Source organism: Balaenoptera physalus (genome assembly GCF_965194825.1).
Source record: "Balaenoptera physalus genome assembly, chromosome: X".
NCBI classification, from domain to species: Eukaryota; Metazoa; Chordata; class Mammalia; order Artiodactyla; family Balaenopteridae; genus Balaenoptera; species Balaenoptera physalus.
In genome coordinates, this window is record NC_138903.1 from 40,624,442 (window position 1) to 40,647,141 (window position 22,700).

General features: G+C 45.3%; 1 protein-coding gene and 1 long non-coding RNA gene across 2 annotated transcripts in view; both read right to left on the minus strand.

The window, feature by feature from the left end:
* The window catches only part of LOC309652668, a 371,335-nt gene that overhangs the window by 216,143 nt on the left and 132,492 nt on the right, over positions 1-22,700 (minus strand). The window lies entirely within an intron of this gene.
* The window catches only part of DIPK2B (divergent protein kinase domain 2B), a 49,027-nt gene continuing 43,155 nt past the window's right edge, over positions 16,829-22,700 (minus strand). Inside the window, exons 4-5 of the mRNA XM_082446602.1 lie at positions 21,784-22,072; positions 16,829-20,649 (exon numbers count right to left, since the gene is read on the minus strand). Coding sequence (XP_082302728.1) covers positions 20,309-20,649; positions 21,784-22,072 — 630 coding nt within the window. The 3' untranslated portion in view covers positions 16,829-20,308. The remainder of the gene's footprint in view (positions 20,650-21,783; positions 22,073-22,700) is intronic.

The window sequence follows — 22,700 nt, forward strand, 5'->3', positions numbered from 1 at the left end:
TAGTCATTTCTCTTAGGAGCCCTGGTTCCTTTTATTGATGAATGGTGTTAGAAACCTAGGTCTGGGTGATGGGTGTGCTCATTGCTACTGGGCTGTCACTGCTTTTGGACCCTCTACAATGAAAGAACTAGGAAATATATGTATGTGTACTAATTCATGTATACACATATATCCACAATTCTATTTCTATCTGCATATATTTTAAAATACACATGAGTTCACTGACATAAAAAAGTACATGGAAATTAATGCAAAAAATTAAAATCATTCCTTGCCTTCCCAGTCTTCCATAATTGTTTCATCTATAACAAAAAAAATGTGATGTAATTACATATATACACACATAAACATGGGTTTATATTGGTATTGGTGACTTGAATCCAGCATTACAGTGTTCAGTCTAGCCTTCTGTCTTCCCCCTTTGTTTATTTGCAACTACTTACTCTGGTACCATGGCTCCTATTATATACAAGTTACTTATTTGTTCAGCCCTAAAATACATGTAAAGTAGTTTCAGAATTACTATCTTGCATCCCTGTGAAGAAAAAACTTTACAAAGTAGAGTACAGTATTTTTGTATAGTTCTTTTTGTCTTTAGTCTTTGAGTAGCTAATTAAAATACCATTTTCCAAAGTTACTTTGGTCAGCTCCTTTTACTATACCCACCCACATTGATGAAGTTATGTCATACATCTGTAATACAGTTAGATTCATTTGTCGTAGTCTGCATTCCATCCATCCTGGTCTCCCCTGACAACTTTGTTGATTTTTTAAAATTTATATACAGGAAAGTTCACTCTATATGCATAGAGTCATGTATCCACCACCCCCAGAACAGTTCAATCACCCTAAAAATTTGCCTTTGTGTCCTTTCCCAGCTCCTTACCCCCCCCCCCCACCCAGGGCCAGGGCCTTTTTGAAGGGTTGGTTTCCAAGTCTGCAGAAACCGTAACACTGACTCACTGAAACTATTGAGATGAGACAACTGGGGTGCAACAGAACACAAGAATGTGATTTCTTCCTTCTGGCTGCCCTCTAGAGGCTGGATGAGAAGCCTGCATCAACTCCCAGAAGGAACAGAAAAGGTCTGTAACCATCAGTTGGACCTTTGTCTTTCTCAGATACTGTATTTCACTCAAGTAGTAAATGGTTGTGATTATATATGTCTTCCTTCTGGAAAACCATAAAGACGAAAAGTCTACTTACGCAGACTGGTGGGGAAAAAAGTCTCTTAATATTAAGAACATGACCTCATGACCTAATCTTTAAGCAGCCCTGTGAGAGGCCAGAGAGGAGACCTACGTTTTTGAATAGACACCTTGCAATTGACAGTGAAGTAGGTATAACATTTTTCTTATGCGCCACTCTATTCAATTGAAAATATTTCATTTGGTATTTTTGCATCTCTAGTTATTAGCGAGATGGGTTTATAGTATTTTTTTTTTTCTTTTGCTATGCTTGGGCAGGTTTTGGTATCAGGATTTTGCTCCTTTAAAAAAATACGTGTAAGGATGACACACTGGATATGGATAGCAACCCAGATCTGGTCTACTTTTGGAGCTGATAGCTGGGGGCAAGTGAGGCTGTGAGCCTCATGGGAGTCCTAGCAGGGAAAACTTGAGTGGAGTTTTGTTCTGGATGGACTGGTCAAGCTTTGGAATCAGAGTAGGAGAGCCCCAGGGAGGGGATTAGAATGAGGTGGCAACTGGAAAACACTCAGGTCACCAGGGCATGGATCTCAAGGTGGGGGTTGGGGGCTGGCATTGGGTTCCCTCAGGTGGGTTGGATTATCTGGACTTCCAAGAGACCAAAGGTAGCTAAAAGGGTGAACTGTGTCCTTTCCATGTCTGAGTCTAGGGAGATGTGAAGTGACCTTGGAGCAGGAGGGTTTTCTTCTAGGGCTTCAGCAGGGAACTGGTAGCCTGCCTGTTGCTATGGTGAGCCCCTGAGAGATGAGACCACTTAGTCTTCTACCACGTTGGGGCCTATTGCCCCTGTCTTTAGTAACTGGACTTCAGCCCCAAGTAAAACTAACTCATCTAAGGAGTCCCAGAAGCTAGACAAAGGAGATAATTCAGATCACGGATAACACATGTTCACCAAAACTTGTTCAAGATAACCACTTGAATAAAAAAAAATGAACATGAGAGGAGTCACTTTCAGTGCAAGATATTTTCTGAGTCAGCATAACTTCCCAACTGCTCGATTCAGAAGCTGATTAGAAAAAAAGGATGGTCATTGTTAGGACACAACATGGTGGCTTGCAAACTCAAGTGGAAGAAATACTTCAAAGCACAGAGCAAAACACAAAGATGGAAAACTTGAGGAACTTGTCATAAATTGGGGTGAATGTATGCGTGAATTTCTTTAGTGTATACCCAAGAGCAGAACTGCTAGGTCATAAGGGTATGTGTATCTTCACCTTTATCAGAATATGCTTAACCATTTTCTAATGAGATGGTACCAGTTTGCATACCCATCAGCCATTCTGAGTTACCTTTGCTGCACATCCTCCCCAACGTTTGGTATTATCAGACTTTTAAATGTTTGCCAATATGATATGCGTATAGTGTTATATCATCATGGTATTAATTTGTATTCCCTCTTTAATGATGAAGTTGAACAGTTTTTCATATGTTTATCGGCTATTTAGATTTACTTGTTTGAAATAGCTATTTCAGCGTTTTGCTCATTCTTATACTGAGTTGTCTTTTCCCCTTTCATTTGGGTGTAAGTATTCTTTATATATTCTGAATGTGAGTCCTTTGTTAATGAATGAGTTGCAAATACCTTCTCCCACTTTGTGGCTTCTTTATGGAGTCGTCTGATGAATAAAAATTTGTAATTTTAGTGTAGTCAGATGTATCAAACTTTTGCTTTATGATTACTGCTTTTTGTGTCTTGTTTAAGAAAACTTTCCTTGGTCTCATGTCATGAAGATATTCTCCCATATTCTATTCAATAGCTTCAAAGTTTTGTCTACATTTAGTTTTATAATCCATCAGAATGTTTATGTAAGGTGTGAGGTAGGGATCCAGGTTTTTAGCCTCTTTCAATCTGCCAAATATCCTCACATGAGTAGTAATCTTTTATTATCTCCCCCTCGTTCTAATCAAGGACCTCAACTGAGCACTCTCTAGCACTTCTCCCCCCCTCCTGAATTCTCATTAAACCAACATAGTTCAGATCTTCCCTTTCTCTCATATGGCAAAATATTTCGTAGAGACAGTGAACAAGATAATGAACATGGGGCTGATTGTATAATTGATAATGAAGACAAGAAGTGCTTAGTAAGAGGGAAACTACTGAGAGTCAGTATCAGCAGGAAAGGCCCCTCCAGGAAGAGGTAGGCTTCAGCTGGGTTTTGGAGGATGGTTAGTCCTAGGAAATCCCAAGCAGGAGAAAGAGCAAATGCAGGGGTGGGCTTGGGCTTGGAGTCTGGTGGCACATTCTGGTTGGTAGTCACTGCCACTGTGATCTGACCCTGTGGCCTGGCACACAGGATCTGCCTAGCTGGATCCCATTCCAAGGGTTGGAGGTGGGACGTGAATGTGAGCAAAGGTCCTGACACCATCAAAGCATTATAGCATGATGGTTAAGTACATGGACTCTAGAGTCAGACCTAGGCTCAAATCCAGGTCCTCTGCTTACTAGTGTGTGCCCATGGGCAATTTACTACTACGCACTGTATCGTGTCCCCCTCCCCAATTCATACGTTGAAACCCTAACTCCCAATGTGATGGCATTTGGAGATGGGGCCTTTGTAGGTAATTAGGTTTGGATGACATCATGAGGGCGGGGCCTTCCATGATGGAATTAGTGTCCTTATAAGAAAAGGCACCAGAGAACTTGCTCCCTCTCCCTGCCGTGTGGGGACATGGCAAAAAAACACTGTCTACAACCACGAAGAGAGTTGTCTCCAGAACCTAATCATGCTGGCACTCTGATCTTGGGCTTCCAGCCTCCAGAACTGTGAGACCATAAATTTCTGTTATTTAAGCCACCCAATCTGTGGTATTTTGTTATGGCAGCACCAACCTAAGATGCTTATCTTCTCTACGTCATGGTTTCCTCACCCATGAAAAGAATAATATAATATTTACCTCTCAGGGTTTATATGAGAAGTAAATGCAAGCAAGAAACAAACATGCAAATGACAAAATGATTTGTTCTTGGCACACAGTAAACATTCAACAAATCTGTGAAGTTACCCTTAAGGAGTGGGAATGGGGGTAGGGCAAACAGTCAGATATCATCGCAACTTTGGGGAACCCTCTTTAGCATCATAGATTCTGCAAGGGAGACCAGATCAGTTTCCTTGGTCTCCATGGCATGGGGTGGAATCAGTAGTCTTTATTCCAGACCCATCGCTAATACCCTCTCCTGAGTGCCATAGTACAGCTAAGGGATGAATGGATAAGACAGGGCCATCTATGAAGAGGTGGGTTCAAACCCCACAGATGGTGTCCACGTCATTTACGTTAGACTTCCCAGGGTCTGAAGAAATTCAGCCAAGCACAAAATTTTAATTAAAAATAAAAGCTTGAGCCCAGTCACGGTTCCCATTGCTATTGCATTTCATTGCCATCAGACACACCTGCCTTTGGACTGTTAGAAGCATTGGATGGCTTCCTTGATTGGGAAAAATTGGGGCAGTTCTTTGATGCTCTAAATCTATCTGTGAGCCGGGCCTCTGGCCATCCCTCCAATGTCTAGTTGGTCTCGATGAGGGCTTTGGACCCAGACCAAACTGCCTTGGTCTTCTCTAGGAGAAATGGATTCTTCAGTAAAATGGGGAGTGTACATATGTCCCACGAAGACACGTACAAGAACATTCACAACAGCTTTATTTCTAATAGCTCCAAACTGGCAACAACTCAAATGTCCCTCAATGGATGAATGGATCAACTATAGATGATATCTCCACACAATGGAGTTCTACTCAGCAATAAAAAGGAATGAAGAACAGATACACAACATGGATAAACCTCAAAAACATGTTGAGTGAAAGAAACCGGATGCAAAAGAGTACACACTGTGCAATTTAGGTGAACTTCAAGAACAGGCCAAACGAATCTATGGTGGGACAATCTGGAATTATGATGACCTTTGTTGCAGGTGGGAAGGGGCACAGTAGTGAATGGGAAGTTACACGGAGGACGTTTCTTGGGTAATGATGGTGCTCATGTGGGTGTAGAGATCTGAAAATTCATCAAACGGTACACTGAAGAGGTACGCCTCTTAGATGTCTAAGTTATACCTCAATTAAAATAATAAGAAAGGAAGGGTGGGACGTGAGAAATGGAATCATCAAGCCAGCAGAGCACAAAAGGCGGCTAGTTGGAAGAGCCACGCAGGCACGTCCTCTGCGGAAGGGAGCAGGCAGCCAGTGTTCCGGGCTGCTTCCTAGGGGTGTCTGTGTGGAGTCGGCCCAAGAGGGGAGGCCTGACTTGGTCTGGGTGCAGGGGTTGGCTCTACCGGGCCAGAGACTCCTCAGCCTCCAGAAACAAGTTATTGCATTGTCTTTCTGGGAAGACAGATAATTTGCTAAAAATTGCACGAGCTTTTGCCAACCCTATTCACAGCCTCTTAACCTTTTGGCAGCTGCTTCAGGAACGTCACAGAGCCAGTTGAGACAGTTTCCAGAGTGTGACAGAGTGGGCGTTAATCCCACAGATTTGCTGCCAAACAGGAAGAAAAATGGCAACTTAAAAAAAAAAAAAGGCAAGGACTTCCCTGGTGGCACAATGGTTAAGAATCCACCTGCCAGTGCAGGGGACACGGGTTTGAGCCCTGGTCTGGGAAGATCCCACATGCCGCAGAGCAACTAAGCCCGTGTACCACAACTACTGAGCCCGCGAGCCACAACTACTGCAGCCTGCGCGCCTACAGCCCGTGCTCCGCAACAGGAGAAGCCACCGCAATGAGAAGTCCGCACACAGCAACAAAGAGTAGCCCCCGCTCGCCGCAACTAGAGAAAAGCCCGCGTGCAGCAACGAAGACCCAACGCAGCCAGGGGAAAAAAAAAAAAGAAAGAAAATGGGAAAGGAATAGTGGTTGGAGACCAAGACTGCTTTACTGAAGGGCCAGAGTGCCTCCCAAAGCTGCTGCCCAGTTCTGTGTTGGATGGAGTTTCCGCCTGTTCTCAGAGGGCCTCTCCCACCAACACCGTGGCCTCACTTGCTTGTTCTGTCTACACTGAGCCGCTTTCTTCATGAGCAGAGTCGCTTGTCCCCTTTCACTCAGCCTAGAGTGGCCCCTGCTTCCCTTTCTTTCCTCCCAGGGGTCCTAACAGTGGGACGACAAGTTGGACTTCTCTCTCTCTCCCTCCGTCGTCAATATATAATTTTCATGCATCTATCCACGAAAAGCTCTATTATGGATTACTCTTTGGTATAACAGTAGCCCGAAGTTATGCACGTGCAACCTTAACAAAAATTTTTTAATGTATAAATATTATTCCCCCTTTTCTATGAGTACATGAAGGCAATATAATCTATGATTCCCCACACAACTCACGACTCTAAGGAGCAACGCACCACTCAAATGGAAACTGAGAGAAAGCAGGCTGCGGATTTAGCACTGAAGCACATAAAACAAAAGGGATGGTCAATGTGAAAATTATTTTTTCCAACTTTCATTGTTAGTCACCCAGTTTCTGAAATTCTTCTGAAACTTTGTGTGGGTTTCTTTTTAGTTCCTGGGACTTAACTGGAAAATAAACATCAAAACAGCTTCAGATTTTTTTTCAATAAGGTTTTATCTCAGTTTTTTTAAAAAAAGCAATCTTGGCGCTGCAGATGAAGTCCATCTCAAAGTCAAGGCCAAGACCCAGAGGCCTTGGTCAAGTCCTAGTTGTCCAGACTGTCTTGGGCATGGCTGGTCCCAGGCCACTGGGCATGCATGAGGGAGAAATCTCCGCTCTTTAAAAATGTCTGCATTTTTTCATAATAAAAAAATACATCTGGATGCCTTTTCTTTTATTCTTGGTCCCTGTTAATGCTTTCAACTTTTCTATAATGAACACATATTTAATATTGTTATTAAAATATTTTTAAAGTTCAAAAAGAATGTTTATTAAATACAGAAAAATAGGAATGATTTTCTGAAGAATCCAAAGTCCCTTTATCTGAATCCAACCACTGTTAATATTTTGTTATCTTTACTTGCAGTCTTATTTCTGTGCGAAACTTTATTTACTGAAAAAGAAAAAGAAAGAAAAGAAACAAAAGCAAAAGACAGGAACAGAAAAAGCTCAACACATATAGAACATTTTTTTCATCTGTTAGTTTCACTTAGCATTGGGGTCATGGCATTATAACTTCTCTGTAAATGGTATTTTAATTTACTTGCATATATAATTGTGTGGGTGCAACCCTAAATACATAGGCATTTCTCCACTCTTGGGAATTTAAATTATATACAGCTCTCTGCTATTTAAAATAGTGGTGTGATTATAATTTCAGTGCATAAGTCTTCTGTTTCTTCTATTTAAAGCCTTTTAGTGTTGCTTTAGAAAAAAATTTTTTGGCAAAGTTATAGACGTATATGGTTTGGAGACTCATATAGTGCTGCAGGGATTGTTAAAAAACCAGCTGCCCCCCACCTTTTCCCCTCATTTGCCTTGTCAAACGGCTAACAATATCTTTTAGCTAATTCTTTTGTCTACTTACTACCACTTCTCTAAATAACAGGTTTGAATGGAGACTTCTTGATTTTTCTGTTGTAGGCATTATCTGTTGAATCTCCACTATGGAAGATACAGATTTGTTTTGCTTTATTTTTGTTCTTCCTAGCCCTCCCCTCCCATGCACACTCTTCTCCCCCAATATGAATTCTACTATTCTACTCCCAATATGAATATATCATCATTCTGGCTAAGTCAATATGTAGTATTGTTAAAAGAAAAATTTCCACAGACAATGTGCTGATCTAGTAGGCTTTTATTCAACGATTCATGAATTATGGCAGCATCCAATCTAGCAGATAGGAAGGAACTCTGCAGAGCTGTACAAAGTGAGAGATTTTTATGGACCAAAGTGAGCAGGGACAAGGAAGTCACACTGGGCATTTGCTGATGGGTTATATGGCACCAAGGGAAGTGCTGGACCAGGTCAGGTATCTTGTGCAGAGCAGGCAAGCACTGATTGGCTGACCTAGGCCTTCCTTTTCCGGGAGAGCCGAGCATAGAAACTTATTTAAATTTTGGCTTGCTGGCATGTGGCTTAGCATGAGTGACTCCATCTTGAGGCTAATCTGGTTACTTTAACTGTTTTGATTACTATGTCTATATAAATGCCATTCAAAGCTGAGCCATGTAGTATACAATGCTCACTTTTCCTTTCCTGCATAACTTTTTATTTTCTCAGAAGTTCTTAATTGTGTTGTTAAGCCCTTTGCTTGGTTTTCTATGTATTCACTGTTAATTCAAATCCAATGGTCTAAATCTTCTCTCAAAACATTCAGATGTATCAGGTTTGTACGAGTTGCATCTTCCCAAAGGTATGGCTCTTGAAGCCTTCCGACCTGCTCCCCTGTGGACTACGCGGCCCTATGCCTGGTACACAGCTGTCTCCTGGGACCACCCTTTGCCATCATCCAGGGACCTCTTCTACTTTCTCCCATACTGGATCCCTTGTTTCCTATATCTCAGGTCTCCTTTATCTTGGTCTATGGTCCCCTTTTGGTAGAACACATCCTCCAATAGTTTCCTAAGACAGAGTGCTTGAAAATGAAAACTTCTGAGAATTTGGGTGTCTAAGATTGGTAGTTTGAATAGATATAGAACTGACTGATAGTTTGTTTGGATAGAGAATTGAAGGTGGGAAATAGTTTTCTTTCAGAAATTGGAAGTCACTGTCTTCTGGCTTCCAATGTTGTTAAGAAATACAAGGCTGTTCTGACTCTTGACCCTTCATATGTGATCATCTGTCCCGCTCCCCGGCCTCCGGAAACTTGTAGGGTCTTTCCTTTGTCCCTAGAGCTCTGAACAGTCATCCATTGTAATGGGCACTCCAAAAGTTCTTCCAATGTAAACACTAATGTCCTTTCATTCTGGGAAATTTAATTTTGTTGTTGATGATTTCCTCCTGTGTGTGTGTGTCTGTCTGTCTGTGTATGTTTCTGTTTGTGTATCTGTGTGTGTGTCCATGTTTGTGTCTGTATCTGTGTTTGGGTATATGTGTCTGTGTCTCTGTATATGCCTTTGTGTGTGTGCCTATGTCACTGTGTGGTGTCTGTGTGTCTGTCTATGTGTGTGTGTGTTCTCTTTGGAAGTCTTATTATTCGATAAGACCTCCTGAACTGATTCTGTAATTAAATTTTTTCTCTCATTTTTAGTCTGACTTTTTGTTTGACTTCCTGGGAATTTTTCCACTGGCCAAACCTGGGAAAATTTGGATCACCCAAATAAATGATAATAATAAATTATAGCCGTTGAATAAAATAAGAATCTCCGAGTTCATATGTATTTATATAAATGTATTAATAAGTAAGTAGGAGGGAAGAAAAGGTTTTTTTACACTAGAATGCCAGTTAATAAATGTAAAAGGAATAATAAAATTTTAAAAATCACCATTTGGCAAACATCACAGTAATAATTGATTCAGGCAAGAATCATCAATGGATGCTAAAATTAGTGAGTGTGAGTTTGATGAATACAGGACATTTACATAGTCTCAAAGTATTTCCTCTCCAATTACAGAGTAAATGTACAGTGGAGAAATCTGGCAGACCTCACCTTAACCAAGTGAATGTCACCAAAAATGGGACAAGCTGACCTCATGTATCTTCTGATAGACTGCAATGAAGAGAACACAGCGTCACTTCTGAGGCATTCCTGCCCAAAATAAAAAAAACTAAACTGAATCATGAGGGAACAACAGACAAATCCAGACTGATGGAAATTCTACAAAATAACCAGCCTTTCCTCTTTAAAGATGTCAAAGTGATGAAACACACAGGCTGAGAAACTGTTCCAGATTAAAGGAGACTAGAGACACACGCCAACTAAATGCAATATATGATCCAGAATTGATCCTAGGCCAGAAAAAAGTTTTTCTATGAAGGACATTATTGGAGAAATTGGCAAAATTTGGATAAGGCCTGTAGGTAGATAACAGTGTTGTATCAGTGTTAATCCCCTGATTTTCAGAATTGTGCTGTGGTTATGTAAGCCTTTATTTTATTTTTAGGATATAAACTCTGAAGCATTTAGGGGCACATCTGCAATTTACTCTAAAAAGGTTCAGAAAAAAAATGGAGGAGAGGGGTGGTGGGGGGGAGAGAGAGAGAGAGAGATGGAGAAGGAGAAAATGACAAAGCAAACACAGGAAAAAATTTAACACTTGGGAATGTGAATACAGGGTATATGGGAGTTACTTGTACTTTTCTTTCAACTTTTCTGAAAGTCTTAAATGATTTTAAAATAGTATTAGAAAAAAATAGAAAGGAGTGAGGAACTAAAAAGATGATTGGATGCTCTGGACAGCCAGTGGGGTCTGCCAGCTGTGACCTTATGTGGCAGGGTGGGGTGGTTGAGGGACTTCTGATGTTGGGATTTTTTAGCCTTTTCCCAGGAGGCTCACTCGTCAGTTCTCCTGCCTTGGGGGGAAGTGAACAGCCACTGTGCATACATGCCCTTAATCCCCCAGTTTTCAGGGTGACCTGCTGCCCTAGTCTCTGTGCTGTCCCTAAAAACGCTTGGATTGACTCCCTCCAGGGAAGGAGCTTCCGATCTGTTGGATCTTGGAGGGCCATCACCTGGCCATTACCTGGCTGTGAAGGGTCGGAGGATGGGGGAAAACTGGCATCCAATTCCTTCTTAAAATAGCCTCACCCTTATTTCAGCCTTCTCCCTAATTTCTTGGGGGATCTAGAGCCATCAATTCCTCAACGTTTTGAGAGATTTTGTGATGTGAATTGGAATGATTCTCAGCATCCTTTGTTGCCAGCTTAGGATTCAGTTCTTTTGGTCCTGCTAAGTTATTTGCTTTCCAGCTTTCAAAATTTTGTTTCTATTTTCTCCTCTCTCATTTCCCCATGTGGTAGTTTATACCTATTAAAAATTCCACTTACTCTCATTTTAGTAGGGGTTACAAGTGTTCAATCCATGATTTTTAACAGTCAGTCTGTGCATAAATCGCTCTGCATTCTTGATTACTTCCTTTGAATAGCGTCCCAGAAGTGAAATTATTGGGTAGAGTGTGCAATCCTTTTTGAGGCTCTTGATGAACATTGCCAGATTGCTTTTCGAAAGGATTATATTTTCACCAAGTTTCCATGACTTGCCTCTTTTCCTGAAATTTTGCCTGCCTTGGGTAGGATTATTTTAAAAACACACACACACAAATGTGTTATTTTGACGAGGGGAATATTAACTCACATTTGGCACAATTCGCCCTAAAGAATGATTTTTTCAGAGAGAAGCTCCAGGTAGGGGCATGAGGTGGGAAGGTGGATTCAGCTAAATGGCTGGGGGCAGGTCGGGGGGGGGTGGTTTGGGTGAGGGTGTGTGAAGGGGGATTTCAACTCTCTACATGAGGCACCATGGTTTGTATGTAGAAGGGAAGGAATCAGAAGTGAGTGTGTGAGCCCCAAGTCTCTACTGCCTTCCAATGTGGTAGGGGTAACCCTGGTTCTAGTACAGGCATATTCACTCGGGAAATTTAACAATGGAAATGGTGCAGTGGTTCTTCTACTCAATGAGCATCACCCTGGAGTGAGCCCTAGATGGCAGACCTGAATCTTAATTTTATTTATTTATTTATTTTTATTTATTTTTTAAAGTTGAAGTCGAGTTGATTTACAATGCTGTGCCAATCACTGCCATACAGCAAAGTGACTGAGTTATACACATCTGAATCTTCCTTTTAATCCAACTCAGCTTCCATGTGTTTTTCTTAGTCAGGGCCATCTTGTCACACATATAATGCTTTTGTGTTTTGTTTTATGTCTTTTGTTTTATATAGCACAGCCCCAATATGCAAGCCAGCTTTTTTACCTGGTGCTGAACAATTTCTGCTTCATGCACTGAGTTGCTTTTTTGACTTTTTATTTTGGAATAATTTTATTTAATTAACTAATTAATTTATTTTTAAAAATTAATTAATTTATTTATTTTTGGCTGTGTTGGGTCTTCGTTGCTGCACGCGGGCTTTCTCTAGTTGCGGCAAGCAGGGGCTACTCTTCGTTGCAGAGCACGGGCTCTAGGGTGCGCGGGCTCAGTGACTGCAGCACGCAGGCTCAGTAGTTGTGGCTCGCGGGCTCTAGAGCGCAGGCTCAGTAGCTGTGGTGCACGGGTTTTTAGTTGCTCCGCGGCATGTGGGATCTTCCCAGACCAGGGCTTGAACCCGTGTCCCGTGCATTGGCAGGCGGATTCTTAACCACTGCGCCACCAGGGAAGCCCTGGAATAATTTTAGACTGACAAAAAGTTCCCAAATTGTATACAGAGTTCCTCCATCCAACTTCCCCTAACGTTAACATCTTACATAACCATAGTACAATTGCTGCAGCTAAGAAATTAACATTGATAAAATACTACGTACTGATCTAATAGACCTTATTGGAATTTCAACAGTTGTCCCACTGAGAAAGAGAAACGTGGACCACTGTAGCTGGGAACCGGCCTGGCATCGTCAGGCCTTCCTCTTGGTGTTGCTCAGAGCTGGCCTGGGTCTCACAGCTGGGCCTTTGTGTTCTCCTTGAACCTAAACAATTTCTCAGATCACTAACGCTAAACAAGGCCACTCTGTGACCACGATGAATCAAGACAAAAGAAGTCTACTAAGGTCTGAACACAAACAACGACATGAACATTGTTTAAACAAAAATGACCAAACATCCCCCTATCCTGGCTACTGTGAGTGACTGCTGCTTTCCTAACTATGGCATTACCCTGCTTCATTCCTCCTGCTTTATAGATAAGATTTATTGAGATGTGCACTCATGGATTTACCCCTCTTCCTGATAGCATTCAATCTAGAGCAAAGCCCTGCTTCCTTGAACCCTCCCCCAAATCACCTAAAGAGCCCCAATCTTCTACGAAGTCCTTTCTAACCCCCTCTTACTGAGACACCTCATGTTGCTCCATGATGTGCGCTCTCCCTTGTTTTGATGAGCAATAACTCCATCTTGTCCAACTACAGCAGTGTTGCTGGTGAGTTTGGGCTGGTGGGTATCAACACCACTGATATCCTTTTTCTGCTCCAGGATCCAACTGAAGACCCCACATTGTATGTAGTTCTCACGTCTCCTTAGTCTCCTCCGATCTGTGACAATTCCTTAGTCTTTCTTGGTCTCTCATGGCTAATGGTAGGTTGTCCCTCAATATGTCTGATGTTATCTCATGATTCAATTGAGGTTTTGCCTTTGGGGCAGGAATACCACCAAAGTGATGCGGTGCCCTTCTCAGTGCATCATATCAGAGGGTACCTGATGTCTATGTGACTTATGACTAGTGACGTTGACCTTGATCACTTGGTAGAAGTTGTGTCTGCCAGGTGTCTTCAGCATAAATTTACTATTTTTCCCTTTGTAATTATGAGTGTGTTGTGGCGAGATAACTTTCAGACGATGCAAACATCCTGCTTCTCATACTATGATCTACTAGTTTTAGCCTCACTGGTGATACCTGCCTGCAAGAATTATTACTGTGGTGTCTGCCAAGTGGTGATTTTCCATTCCCATCATTTCTTCTACATTTATTAATTAGAATTCTACCATAAAGAGAGCTCTTGCCTCCTCCATTTATTTACTTATCTGTTTATTTATTTATATCAGTATGGTCTCGTAAGAATTGATTTTATTCTATGTGTTATCACTATCATTATTTATTTGATACACAAATTGTCCCAAATTTGCCTCCTGGGAGCCCCTTCCTTTCTGGCAACACAAGAGTATTCCAGGCTCATCTTGTACTTTCCCTGTCTAGTCTTGGAACCAGCCATTTCTCCAAAGAGCTCTGGTTTCTTTTACTGAAGAAACCAAGACCCAGGCACTAGGTACTGGGGTGTCACTGCTTATAGACCCTCTCAGAGACAGAGCTAAGAAATATATTTCTGTACACTCGCATCTTAGTGATGTGAGTGGTGGGATGGAAACATACATCCGGATGAGTTGATGAGCTCCAAGACTGACTAAGTCCACCAGTGTGCACCCGGACAAATTTCTCTTTTGAGCACGAAGTGCTATTTGGGCATTTTGCCGATTGGTTCTGATGTCTGTCTGCCATTGAGGACCGTTTGTGAGCACTGACTGCTATTTGGGCATTGTGCATATATATGAGAAATCCTTAGAGACTGTCATACAGAGTGAAGTAAGTCAGAAAGAGAAAAGCAAATATCGTATAATAACGCATATATGTGGAATCTAGAAAAATGGTATAGATGATCTGAGTTGCAAAGCAGAAATAGAGACACAGACGTAGAGAAGAAATGTATGGATACCGAGGGGGGAAGGGGTGGGGTGGGAGGAATTGGGAGACTGGGATTGACACATATACATTATTGGTACCATGTATAAAATAGACAACTGAGCGGAACATGCTGTATAGCACAGGGAACTCACCTAGTGCCCTGTGGTAACCTAAATGCGAGGGAAGTCCAAAGGGAGGGGATATCTGTATGTGTATGGCTGAATCATTTTGCTGTACAGTAGAAACTAACACAGCGTTGTAAAGCAGCTATACTCCAATAAAAATTAAAAACAAAAAAAAAGAAAGCCTTAGTTCATAGTGATACCTCCAGTTCCAGTCTAACATCACAGACTTCAAAATTGGAAGGAACACAAAATTCCCTCTTTCTTGACTCGTAACTCCTTTCTCGAGCCGTGAGAAGCCCGTCTCTCACCATCCACAACATATTTACTTACTTGCTCAAAACTTAAAGTAGTTTCGGAATTGCTAACCCAGATCCTCATGAGAAAAATATTTACTAACTAGAGTACAGATTTTGTGGATGGTTCTTTTTTTCCTCTCTCTTTTAAAATTGAGGTAAAATTCACATACCATAAAATTAACCGTTTTAAAGCGTGTGTACATTTCTTGTTGTTTTTCGTCTTATACTATGTAGTCAAAAGGCTTAGTTTCCAAGTTACTTAAGTTAGTTCCTCTGTGTAGTTATTTTATTCATTTGTAATACAGTTGGGTCCATCTGTTATTCTTTGTATTTCATTTTAGTTCAACCCACCTCCTGGTTGATCTTAACTATTTATTTGTGGGTTGTGTGAGGTATTCCCATGGTTCTAAGAGTCAGAGTTATACAGAAAGGCATGCTCAGAAAAGTTTCACTCCCTCCTCATCCGTGCTGCCCCACTCCCATTCCTCTCTTCTTTCCACCGCATTGACACCCACCCCCTGTAGGGAACCAATCTCATTAGCTTCTGGTTTATTCTTTAGATCTATGTATCTATATACCCACACATGCATATACACACACACATATGTATGTGTGTATGTGTGTGTGTGTATCTTTTTTTGCATCACAGGTGAACGGATACATAAGTGTTTTCTTATATCTTCTTTCTTACATGAAAGGTAGCATCCTATAAATACCCTTGTGCGCTTTTTTTTTCCTCACGTCATACTATATCTTGCAAATCATCCCATATCAGTTCCTAGAGACCTTCCTTATTCATTTGTAGAACTGCATAGCACTCCTTTGTGTGGATGTGCTGCAGTTTATTCAACCACTCTCCCATGTACGGGCACTGAAGTTGTTTTCTGTATTTGCAATGACAAACAACGCTGCAATCAATAACTTTGACGTACTAATTTTGGTGAGAGGGGCTGGCACAGGATCTGAAAGCAGACGAGTCTGCTTCCAGAGCCGCTGCTCTCTCTGCGCTGCCACAGACAGCTCAGGCCTGAGACGATGCCCTGCTCACCCTAGTGGGCTGGGGGTACTCCCTCTCCTTGTCTGCTTCTACAAAGAGCTCCAATGGGCGGGCCACTGGTTGCTCAGCTCCCCTTTGCTGGCCTATTCCTCTCAGTTGCCTTCTTAGAGGGTCATTGCATCTGCAAATTCAGGGCCCTCAGCCTGGGTGTTGACCATCCCGCACAGCCCGCAGATGCAACCATTTTTTAAAAATGACACGAAGAGCTGTGGACCGATCTGACTATACTTGTGTGCACGTGAGCTCAGCCGTGCCAATATATGTGAGCAACAGGCCTGAAGTGGGCAGGAAAGCCACATCACCACGCACAGGCAGCGAGCTGTGAGCTTTCAATGGGCCAAGAGGGATACTCAAACCCCTCGGATACTAAGCGCGGGTGGACTTCCCAAGGATCCCAACGTTACCTGCTCAAGGAGGATTCCCTCCTGAGCCTGGTGGAGACCTAGGCTGTGGAGGCGAGTCTAGTGGCTGCCCGGCTGCCATTCATGATCAACCCGGAGTCTGGAGAAGCGGGAGGGAAGAAAAATGGCCCCAGTCAGACTGTCCGGCAGCCTGCGGCACCCTGCGGCACCCTGGTGGTTCCTTTGGTCTGGAGCAGAGCCTTGGGGCAGAGATCAGCGTCCCTCCAGAGAGGCTGCAGCACTCACCTTGGCTGTGTGAGGAGCCCCTTCGGCCAGGAAACCCTCTGTTCTTGCCCTACATTTACCATGAAATATAGAACGCCCGTATGTGCCAGGCTCTTGAGAAACAGTGTATTATTTAAATAGGATAATAACCCTGCAAGGGTAAATCTTTTTCTCATCTTTTTATGAGTGAGGCTCAGAGAGACTCAGAGAGGTCAAGCAGCTTGCCCAAGGTTACACAGTAACCAGCAGAGTCATGATTTGAAGCCAGGTCTGGCTGATTCCAGGGCTCTAGACCTTTTCAAAATGAATGCAAATCCAACAAAGTATTTATTTTAGCTCTAGAGGAAACATTCAGGCTCATGCAATCACTTATAGGCAGAAGTTAGATGCTACAGGGGAGGACTAGGAAAGCAGGAGACCTCAAAATGGTCACTTTGAGCAGATCGCTTGAATCAGTTTCCTTGTTTGAAAAGTAGGACTTGCCCGCAGGGCTGTGGGGACGCCGAGCTGATAGCTGAAGCCAGTGGAGCCTGTTCTCCTATGTCAGTCCCTTTGCCATGATAGTTATTAAATATTTTATACCACCTCTGGCTCCACAGCTACTCCCCTTGCTTGTGGAGATCAAGTGAGACCCCAGTAAACCCCAAGAACCCTCTACACAGAGGTTAATTAGTATTCTCAGGCACCCAGGGCTGGCTTCGTGGGCATCGACATACAGTCGTACGGGGCCTGCACTCAGGTTAACACTCTGCTGGCCCCATCTTGCAATTCTCAGTGACAGGAGGCCCCACGTTTTCCTTTTGCAGGGGGTCCCACAAATTATGCAGCCGGTCCTGCAGGCAAAAAGACAGTGGCTGGCAAAACGCAGAAAAAATAATGCCTCCAATCAGATTGCAGGGGGCTGAGAACATAGTACGATGATTTTGTTCTGGCTAAGTCTCTTGAGTGTTGACTCACTTGTCTCCTGGCTCTTGAGGGGAAAGAGCTGTTCTCGAGGACGTGGCTGCGGCTTGCGTATGTTCAGCACGGTGTCTTTGTCCGTTTGGGCTGCTATAACAATACCACAGACTGGGTGACTTATAAGCAGCAATTATTTCTCCCAGTTCCGGTGGTTAGGAAGTCCAAGATCATGGGGCTGGCAGACTCAGTGTCTGGTGAGAGCAAGCTTCTTGGTTCATAGCCAGGACCTTCTTGCTGTGTCCTCACATGGCGGAAGGAGTGAGGGAGCTGTCTGGGGTCTCTTTTATGAGGGCATTCATGAGGGCTCCACCCCCATGACCTCCAAATACCACCACATTGGGGGTTAAGATCTCAACCTATGAATTTTTGCGGGGGACACAAAAAAAATCAGTCCAGAGCACATGGTGTATGAAAAGCACAGAACAAAAAGGATTGAAGAACACATCATTGTTCTCAGCAAGAATATTTTCCGAGCACGTGCTCTGTGCCTAGCCCTGTGCTGGCTGCTACGGGGAGTACAGAGAGCTCTGTGCCACCAGCATCTTCAGGGAGCTCCCAGCTGGATGGGAAGGAGGAGCACAGATCTCTCTGGAATACCCTTGAGGTTAGCCTCAAATGGGTGCGGGCCTGGGGTTCAGGGGTACAGAGGTAGGATTCAGAAAAAGCTCGCTGGGAGCTGGGCTGTCAGGAAAAGCTTTGGGTCAAGGTAGGACTCAGGGTCTTAAATGATGCCCAGGACTTAGTGGAGGAACGGAACCGTCCAAGCCCCAGCCCTGGTTATGGACACATAACACACTCTTTCCTGGCGGGTCTGGCTTTTGAATCCATCACGATAGACTGGAGTTGGGGAGCATTGCAAGTTGGGTTCTCTGGAAGCAGACACTAAGAGTTCGGGGTATGTGTTTGTTTCCTGTGGCTACTGTAACAAATGACTCCACAGTGCGGGCTTAAAACAATAGAAATTTATCCTCTCTGAGTTCCGAAGGCCAGAAGTCTAAGATCAGTATCACTGGGCTAAAAAAGCAAGGTGTTGGGAAGGGTGGTCAATCCTCGCTCTCCAGACCAAGCCAGGAAGCAACTGTCTCAAAGACTCTCAGGCAGCCCAAGCCTGCCCTCCCAGAAGCTCGGCCCGGCATCCTCACTGTTACGGTTGCCCGAGACGTAGTGCCTGGAGCAGTCAAAAGGGAACTCCCAACCGCACCGCAGGGTACCACGAAACAGGACTTTTCTTGGCTTCTCTTTAAATGTGAGTGAAGGGACCAGAATTGGGCAGGACAGAGGCTGAAGGGGAAGGCAAGAGGAGCCTGGACTCGTAGCAGGAGTTCTGGAACTATCCCAGCAAGTCACTCTTCCTCCCCGGGCCTCAGTTTCCCCGTCTGCGGCGTGAAGCCTATTAAGCCAGGCATTCTGACCTTAAAGGTGGCGATTCAGAGGTAGAAAAGAGGAGGCCGACTGAGAGGTCCCTGGGGGGTGGAGGGCTGGCAGGGCGGCTGGGCAAAGGTCCAAGGAAGCCCTACTAATGTTTGAGGGGCCCGGGCAGGAGTATACACGGAGACCCACATACCACGTGGCTAAACATTTTAAAGATATAAAGCAAACTGCTGAAGAAAATATATTCCGTTGGCTGACCTTGAAAAAATATTTTTAGAATGACCTGTAAGGCCATGTTTGAATGAAAATTCTCAGACTCTTTAGAGTCCTGCCCTGGAGGCCACGGTGTGGAGAGAGCTGGCCCTGGTCTCCGGCTGTGGCTACAATGAGAATCTTCTAACTCACAGACCTTCGGCTCCAGGGAGCAGAACTGGCTAAGTGCCCTGCGCTGTGCTTTGAAATCCATCTTTGCGGTTGGGCTGAGGCCACGCTTCCCACGGGCTGTTCCCTGCCACAGGAATATAAGGGCTCTCCATTCTTGCGAAGCTCCTCTGACGGCTGGCTTTGCCTCGAGGTCGCCCTGACGGTCTCGCTGAACCTTCTTTCGGTTGCGCAGATGGCAGTCTGGGATGCCCCAAGCTGACCTTCTTGCCCTCACTTGGGGGAGGGAGGGGTCAACCTTACAGCGCGGCCTGACGGCTCTCCCAGCCGTCTCCGGCTCCCTCCTCCTTTCCCTCCCCCCAGGCATCTTCCTTAATATTGATACAATCCTTGCCCATTTAATCCTGTCTTGACACCTGGTTCTCAGAGGACCTGGACAAACACATTGGCCCCCAGCCCAGCCCTCTTCTCTTCTTACCCCTGGCTCCTTCCCACACCATGAAGTGCCTCTCTGGACACTTCTGGGACAGAAGGGCCTTCTGTCCACGTGTCCCCTTGTCCTGCAGTCTCCTCACCCTGTGGCAGTGCGGGGAGCGTGGCAGGAGGGCTATAGGGCAGGGGTACAGTCTTCCCTCCGTGCCAGCCTTTTGACCTCCACGGCTCTGTCACATTTGCCCTGGCCGTGCATGCTTCTGGAACATTCTTTGTAACCACCTGGGCTGGGGGGAGGGAGCACGTGTCCCTGGCCCTTCATATCTCTGTCTTTTTGCACTAACTCAAGCGTCTGGCGGAGAAGAGAGAAAAATGAGGCTCAGAGAGGCCGAGTGAGTGTCCACACCTGGTTCTTCTGATGCCCACCCTTGGGCTCTTCCACGATGACCCAGCCGGCGGGGGCAATCATGGCACCCGATGACATGACTGCCCTCTGATGGTTGGCATGTTCCTTTCTCCCTGGGAAACAAAGGTACCTTTCTCCCAGTGTCTAAAAGGGAGCAGCTTCTTTCAACCGTGCAGCAAGCGAGCGGGCAGCGGAAGTTCCAAGGATGTGGTCCCCGGAGGCCAGCAAGGCTCCAGCCCCTCAGAACTTATCATTATACTTGCAGTCTGGGTAGCGGTAGGCAAATCTGGGGTCACAGGTTCTCAGGGGCCTCAAGATGTCCTTCAGCCGGCTGGCGGCTTGGAGGACCTCGGGGTCTGGCCGGGTTGCCTCCCCACAGCGAGCGAGCTCGGCGTCTATCTCCTCCTGCACCGGGGACGGGAACTTGGCCCGGAGAAGTGGGGGCAGCACCTGGCCACACACCAGTACCAGGTTCTGCTTCTCAGGGATGGTGTCGCAGGAGGGCAGCTCGGTCTGGCAGCCAGAGACCAGGCAGCTGAAGATGTCTTTATTCTCTCCTGTCCTGGAGGCCGCTTGGCTGCCTACAAGAGACATGGAAGACATCACACACCCTACAACCTGTTCTCCTTGCGGGGAGGCGTCACTAATGAGAGTTGCTGGGCAAAGTGGTTCAGACTCCTAGCATCTCCTGTCACAAGGAGATTTAGGGCTCAGGGACACGATGGCCTCCGTTGAGAGCCTGGGGGGAACTCTCTCGGCTACAATACGGTGAGGCCTGGGACTTCCCTGGCGGTCCAGTGGTTAAGACTCCACGCTTCCACTGCAGGGGGCACGGATTTGATCCCTCGTCGGGGAACTAAGATCCTGCATGCCACGTGGCGTGCCCAAAAAATTAAAAAAAAAAAAAAAGATGAGGCCTGGGGATGGAAAACGCACTTCTTCCTACCAGAACTTGGGCTTCTAATTGTAAGGCTCCCATGCATATCGTGATTCTCCCATTATTATGACTGAATTAGGGAACTCAGGAAATCCCCAGCGCCGGTTTCATGTGCCCTCTTTAAATACAAAGTCGGGAGAAAGAACAGGTAATCCAGAATATGCCTTCAACGGGTTGTAGTGGGACTGATATTCAGTGGTTCACATATCCCGAATATTCTGGAATCAGCCCCACTTCTTCTCATTTGATTCTTCTTAATAAAGGCAAATCAGGAAATGAGTAAGCGTGGTTTAATTGGTCTATCTTCGTAGGCCTTCTCATATAAACAAAATCAGAAACTGGAAATTAAAATCCTCTGTCCTACTATTGGGCTCAGAATATCTAGTCACCATTACAGACTGCGATGTTCAAAGCGTCTGATGAGAAAGGCTCTGAGGGGGAGATGGATCCAGGGGCTTGTATGTGTGTGAGCAGGGGCGGGGCAGGTCCCCGCGCCACACAGACCCAGTCGGACAACGGCAGTGCCCTCAGAGGGCGAAGCTGGGGCCATAGCACAGTGCAAATCTCCTCCTCCTGCACTGACAAGGTCCAGTCCGGTTCCCCTTTGGAGCTGGAGCAGAGACTTAAAACGGGGAGAGGGACTCTCTCCCGTCCCAAACTTGAGCTGCTCTCACTATGACACAGGGAGACCCCACCCCCGGGCCCTGTCACCCCTCCCTAGCGCCTGTCACCCTGCCTTCCCCTCTGACAGCTGCTCAGCCAGGCCCATGCTGGGTACCTTCCTGCCTGTCGATGACGCCCAGTGCGCTGGCATCCCGGATGAACAGATGCCCGTTGTTGAAGATGCCAAACATGTCCACATCCACGTGGGTGAAGTAGAAGAAGTAGTTCAAATCGTTGCTCCTCAGAGACTCCAGGACACCCAGGAGCTGGTAGGCCAGGTCGGCCGCCTGGTCTGCGGGTGCACCATAGAATTCCTGCAGTGGGCTGGTGCTGGTGCTGACCAGAAATCTGCCGCAGGAGCCCAGGTACTTGGGCAGTGGCCATCCCTCGGCGCCCGGGAAGATCTGCCAAGCGAGAGGAGGAGGCATTAGAGGATTAGAGAGAAAAACCTCCTGAGACAGTTCCCTCCCTCCCTTTCTCCCCCTCCCTCTCTCCTTCCCTCCCTCTCCCTCTCTCCCCCTCCCTCCCTCCCTCTCTCTCTCTCTCTCCCCCTCCCTCCCTCCATCCCTCCCTCCCTCTCTCTCTCTCTCTCTCATTTTCTCTCTCCCCCTCCCTCCCTCCATCCCTCCCTCCCCCTCTCTCTCTCTCCCCCTCCCTCCCTCCATCCCTCCCTCCCTCTCTCTCTCTCTCATTTTCTCTCTCCCCCTCCCTCCCTCCATCCCTCCCTCCCTCTCTCTCTCTCTCATTTTCTCTCTCCCCCTCCTTCCCTCCATCCCTCCCTCCCTCTCTCTCTCTCTCTCTCATTCTCTCTCTCTCTCTCCCCAAGAGCAGACAGAAAGATCAGCCTTACTCAGGTACCCAACGCCTCAAGACACGTCAGCAAAGCATCCCTTAACCTTGTTTATACCTCTTGGAACATGGCAATACCTTGCTCCCCCCGTCCCTCCCCCCACCACTTTTTTATTCCTTTGTTGATGGAGGGATTCAGAAAAGGGAGCTCTCCTTTCCATATTGTAGACTGCATTTCAACAA